Here is a 6,000-nt window from a genome sequence, read left to right as displayed (position 1 = left end):
CAATTATCTTCTATATATCTCCTTTTGTCAAAAAAAAAAAAAAAATTCTCTCTATATATTAACCAGATTTAGTACTTTTATTAGTTAAGAAACTAAAGAAGATTTGTTTACTTCATTTCATCAAGCCGATACTGTGGGCCATATGTAATCAATTATAGTTGTAAAAGAAAAAGACATCAAAATGTTAAAACCTTTTCAAATATTTTATAAATACAGACCCTTCACGAGTCTTTTAACAAATCACGTACCAAAACAAGACATTAAACAATATCAAAACAATGGAACTCTTACTTCCACACCCATCAAACTCAACTCCACTCACCGTCCTCGGCTTCTTAGACCGAGCCGCCTCCGTCTACGGCGACTGTCCATCCATCCTCCACACCACAAACACCGTCCACACTTGGTCCGAAACCCACAACCGTTGTCTCCGAATAGCCTCGGCTCTCACTTCCTCTTCCCTAGGCATTAACCAAGGCCAAGTCGTCTCTGTCGTGGGCCCCAACGTCCCGTCCGTCTATGAGCTTCAGTTCGCTATACCAATGTCCGGAGCCATCTTAAACAACATCAACCCTCGCTTAGACGCACATGCACTCTCTGTCCTCCTGCGTCACAGTGAGTCCAAGCTCGTTTTTGTCGACCACAGCTCCATCTCTTTAGTTCTCGAAGCAGTCTCGTTCTTGGGACAACATGATAAGCCTCACCTCGTCCTCCTCAACGATGATGACGATTCTTCCTCTACTTCAGCCGCGTCTGATTTTCTTGACACGTACGAAGGGATCATGGAGAGAGGAGATTCAAGATTCAAGTGGATACGTCCACAAACTGAATGGAAACCGATGGTGCTTAACTACACTTCCGGAACGACGTCGTCTCCCAAAGGAGTGGTGCTTAGCCACAGAGCAATTTTCATGCTTACTGTTAGCTCCTTGCTTGACTGGTCCTTTCCAAACCGTCCGGTTTACCTTTGGACGTTGCCGATGTTCCACGCTAATGGTTGGGGTTACACGTGGGGAACCGCTGCCGTTGGAGCCACTAACGTTTGCACACGGAGAGTTGACGCGCCAACTATATATGACTTGATCGATAAGCATAAAGTAACTCACATGTGTGCTGCACCGATGGTTCTCAACATGCTCACTAACTATCCTTCCCGTCAACCGCTCAAGAACCCGGTTCAGGTACTCTATATATCCTCGTTTGATTGCCGGTTTGATTTACGATGGCTCAAGACTTTGATTTATACTTTATTCAACGATAAATTAATAACCACAACAGATTAATAGATTTTGGGTTAGTGTAAACTATGACATAATAAAATTTTAAAATATATGTAAATATATAGTCCCAATATAAATTAGTAATTAATTTATATAGCGTTTATATAAGTACTAAAAAAACATTGTATTATTATTTTTTATTTACTTGAATTACATCTTTAATTGTAATTTTGTCATTTTACACCTAAAATAAATATTAATTTACAGTATATATTTTCTTTCTACCAATATAAATTTATATTTGTAAATCAATTAAGTTTTATACCGTTAAAATAAATTATTCTTCTTAATATTATATAATTTTTTTGGAAACAATATTACATAAATTATATTTAAAAATATATAACTCTAAAAAAGAAAATTTTCTATAAAGTAGTAATAAAATATTATAGTTCCAATATAGGTTTTAAGTTTAAGCTACCAATTCTCGACAAAAAAAAAAAAAAGAAGCTACCGATTCACTAGAATTTAAGATCTTGAGCAGGGGCGGATGCACGTTAATGACTACGGGGTCACGTGCCCCCGATTAATTCTAGATAATATTTGTTTCCAGCCTAAACATTATCACTTAATTTGCTCAGTTGCTTATAGTGCCCCCATTAAATTTTAGAGCGACAGTTTGATTCTTCCGTTGTACGTCTATTTTTTTTACCTTTTCTTTCTTTTTTCTTTCAATTTTATTTTCTCATTCCATCGAGTATTAGACGTAATGTATGGATGTTATCTCTTCGTGTATTACTTTGTTACCACGTTTATGTAGATTTTTTGTTTGCTTTTTTCAACCAACTATTTCCTTTCTATTTTGTTTCAACAACTAATCTAACTCATTTTATATATTTACACTAATTTACACTACTAGTAAATTTAATTAACACCCTTGGATAAAAACATTTAAACAATACAAAACAACTAAAATAATTTTAAAAATAAATATTAAAATCCAAAATCTTTTAAGATTTGTGTTTAGTTATACTTTATGTATGCTATAGGATACCAATTTAAATGTACTATATACTTTGAACTTACTTTTGGTAGTTTATTTTAATCATACATATTATTTAATCTTTATAAAAATATGTTATTAAATTATATATATTATTTTAAATATTTGTGCCCCCGATCCAAAAAATTTCTGGATCCGCCACTGATCTTGAGGGATGGTAAACTTTTAAATCAGGTGATGACGGCTGGAGCTCCACCTCCTGCAGCCATCATCTCTCGAGCAGAAACCCTCGGTTTCAATGTCGGTCATGGGTATGGTTTAACGGAGACAGGAGGCCCTGTTATCTCATGTGCTTGGAAGCCTGAGTGGGATCATCTTGATCCCTTGGAGCGAGCTAGACTGAAGTCAAGACAAGGAGTAAGAACCGTTGGATTTGCTGAAGTCGACGTTAGGGACAAGAGAACAGGCCAAAGTGTGAAGCACGACGGAGTTTCAGTTGGAGAGATTGTGTTAAAAGGAGGATCAGTTATGTTGGGTTACTACAAAGACCCTGAAGGAACTGCGGCGTGTATGAGGGAGGACGGATGGTTCTATACCGGAGATGTGGGGGTTATACATGAAGACGGTTACTTGGAGGTGAAGGACAGGTCAAAGGATGTGATCATATGCGGAGGAGAGAACATAAGCAGCGCTGAGGTCGAGACTGTTCTATACACTAATCCGGTGGTGAAGGAAGCTGCGGTGGTGGCTAAACCGGATAAGATGTGGGGAGAGACGCCGTGTGCTTTCGTGAGCTTGAAGTATGGTAATAATGGTGATGGGTCGGTGACTGAGAGGGAGATAAGGGACTTTTGTAAGACGAAGTTACCTAAGTATATGGTTCCAAGGAAAGTGATTTTTCAGGAGGAGCTTCCGAAGACATCTACTGGTAAAATTCAGAAGTTTCTTCTCAGACAAATGGCTAAGTCCTTGCCTTGATGATCTGGTTTGAGTTATTGAGTATATGAAGAAACTCTAAGAAGTAAAATAAAGTGTATTTATCTTGGGTGATGTATTAATGTACCCTTGAGAAGGGATTAGTTTCTAAGTTTGATGTAACACGCTTGAGTTAATTGTAATGAGATTTGCTAAGAAAGTGTGACTTACAAGTTAATAACCCTCTAATCTTATTATTACAAGTGTGGTTCATCTAACTGTCCTTGCTAAGAAAGCTTATGTTGATACTTGATAGTCAATGGCCTTCCATAAATCTTAATATCACGGTGTGACTCACTGAAGCTTAGCAGCCGCACAACAAGGCACCCTTTGCTTCTGAAACAGAGCATTAGGAAAGAGTTTGTACAAATTAGTCTCATTCGCAAATGGCTATAATCAGTGGCTTATCTAGAAATAAAATTTATCTGGTGCAAACTTATAAACACAGTTTAATATCTTTGCATACAATTTACAAAAGGGACATTATCAAATTTTTGTACAAAATTACACTAATTTGAAAAAAAATAATCCATGGTGGGCAACTGCCCCTCCTACAATGAACATAGGTTCGACAATGGCTATAATATTCAAAATTTCATTAATACTTTGATGATAAAATAAGCTTATCAACCTAAGTCCACTTAGTCCAACGACATTTCATCAGCTAAGTTCTAAAACTAAGTAAACCCATGAGACAATGAGATTAATTTCTGACCAGAGTGTGATTCTAACCAATTTCAGAACATCCCTATGAATCAAACAGAAAAAGAAATAATAATAATAATAATAATAAGAAAACGACTCTCCATATTTAAGAAATTTCCTACCTTCAGGAAATCGAACAACCCATGGTTGTTTCTACAGTTCCATTTCACATTTGGTTACCCTCTTAATCGTTAGCTTCCTCGGCTTCGGCAATCTCTCTCGTCTTCTGCTTATCTGAAATATTTGGTCGGAAGAAAACACCGATCACGATTCCTCTAAACAGGCCGGGCTAGTTAAAACGTTTGGGCCTTTACAGCTATAATATGGGCTTATTTTTAATTACTTACGATCCCTCAGACCCAATATATGTAGTAGTTTAGGGTCATCATTATGTTGGTTGCCTTCTTTCAAACATAACCATAATACCATGTACAGTACATTGTAGCCTAATAGCGCCTTTTTAACACTGATAAAAAAAAAAGTTAATATATCGACGATTTTACGGTTAACAATTTAAATATAAAGGTTTGACAAATTCACATACACCATAGTCAACTTTATGAAAATTATTGCATGAAGATAGTACTTAAACTATGTCGAAGATCTTTTCATACCACACTGGTTTTTTTTATGTGCGGGTAGATTTTTATTTTATAAATATATAACATATACCATCACAAAACTTTCAAAGATACAATTTACATTTTAGTGTTATATATTGTGTAAATCTATAATGTTATTGGTTATGTTTCTTATCTATACTATTAAAAGGGAATCACTCCTAAAAAATCTACTTAAACAAGGTTGTTGGACCATTTCATTAGACTTAAGTATTTATTTGGTCTTAACTTATATTTCTCTAACTATAAAAATACTTTACATAATTTAAATGAATTCATTTATTATTTTCTCATAATCTATTATATAATTGCTCTAACAATAAATCCATATGAATATGTGATAGATTATTCAAATGTGATCATTACCACATATAATTCTATTAATAGTATAAACTTTTAATGGTAGTTATGTTTAATAGGTATATAATTTGTATTTTAAAAAGAGAAAAAGACCAAAATAACACTAAATCAAGTTTTTGTTCCCAAACTAGCACTCAAGTCCAAAAGTCACAAAAATAGCACTCAAGGGGTGGGGTTTAGGGTTTATAATTTAGAGTTTAGGGTTTAGAGTTTAGGTTTTAGGGTTTAGAGTTGAGACGTGAGGTTTTGGGGATAAGATTTCAAAGTTTGAAAAATAAAAAAATTTAAATTTTTCAAAAGATAAAATGCTATTTTGGTCATTTTAGTTTTTGAGTGCTATTTTTGTGATATAAACTTAGAAATGTGCTATTTTGGAGATTTGCCCTTTTAAAAATTTAAGTACTCATTTGGTCCTGGTTTATATTTTTTATATGCTCGATTATTTATGAAATTCAGCTTAATTTTGAATTTTTTTCTCAGTTTGGTACGGTTCAGTGTACTCGGGTAAATGTACTCAAACCTATACATTATCTCTTATATAAGAAGAATTTATTTAATTTCAAAAATAAACCCGCGCTTTCTAAGCGCGGGTCAAAATCTAGTTCGATATTATTAATGTATAATGATTTGTTTTATACATTTTACTTTATTATTAATTGTTATTTTATATTAATATATTTTTGAGTTTGGTAAAATGAATTCATAGTATAAAATAAACAAATTGAGAATCTCCTTCATTTTTTTTTTCTAATTTTTACAGACTCAAAAAAATATATTTTAAAATTTTATTTAGTTATACTATAGAACTGATATTTTCTTAGCATAATTTATATTTCTATGTTATTTATTTTAGTATATTGTGGGATTTTATAAGTAAATACATTATAAGTAAATACATTATAATTATACTATATTATTAATTATAAAATCAATCGCTGCATTAATTTAAAAAAAAAGAAAATTTTATCAAGATTTTGTTAGATATATTTTGTTATAAGTAAAAATAAAATTTAAATTTACAGTTAAAATTTATTTATTAATATCTATATAATTTATAATATTTTTTTTCAAAATGTTATATATTAAATAGATTAACTTAAATAATCAAATATATGTT

The 6,000-nt window shown here is 32.8% G+C and overlaps 1 protein-coding gene and 1 long non-coding RNA gene across 2 annotated transcripts; one reads left to right on the top strand and one right to left on the bottom strand.

Annotated features, from left to right (window-relative positions):
* The first annotated feature begins 222 nt into the window (after positions 1-222).
* LOC106347365 (probable acyl-activating enzyme 9) lies at positions 223-3,376 on the top strand. Its single transcript, XM_013786890.3, has 2 exons — positions 223-1,181; positions 2,458-3,376. Exons 1-2 carry the CDS (start codon positions 279-281, stop codon positions 3,199-3,201), a joined length of 1,647 nt encoding a protein of 548 aa, XP_013642344.1. The 5' UTR covers positions 223-278; the 3' UTR covers positions 3,202-3,376.
* On the bottom strand, positions 3,253-5,146 carry LOC106347366. The gene is made up of 2 exons (XR_001270697.3): positions 4,026-5,146; positions 3,253-3,534 (listed from the first exon to the last, which is right to left on the bottom strand). It is a non-coding gene; the product is annotated as an uncharacterized LOC106347366 (long non-coding RNA).
* Positions 5,147-6,000: the final 854 nt, after the last annotated feature.

This window comes from Brassica napus, chromosome A6 (assembly GCF_020379485.1).
Source record: "Brassica napus cultivar Da-Ae chromosome A6, Da-Ae, whole genome shotgun sequence".
Classification (NCBI taxonomy): Eukaryota; Viridiplantae; Streptophyta; class Magnoliopsida; order Brassicales; family Brassicaceae; genus Brassica; species Brassica napus.
Note: the sequence above shows the minus strand (reverse complement) of the source record. Positions and strands in the feature narration are given on the sequence as shown.

Coding starts and splice junctions, on each gene's coding strand:
- LOC106347365 (XM_013786890.3), top strand. CDS start 279: ATGGAACTCTTACTTCCACACCCATCAAACTCAACTCCACTCACCGTC. Junction 1,182..2,457: donor CGCTCAAGAACCCGGTTCAG/GTACTCTATATA, acceptor CTTTTAAATCAG/GTGATGACGGCTGGAGCTCC.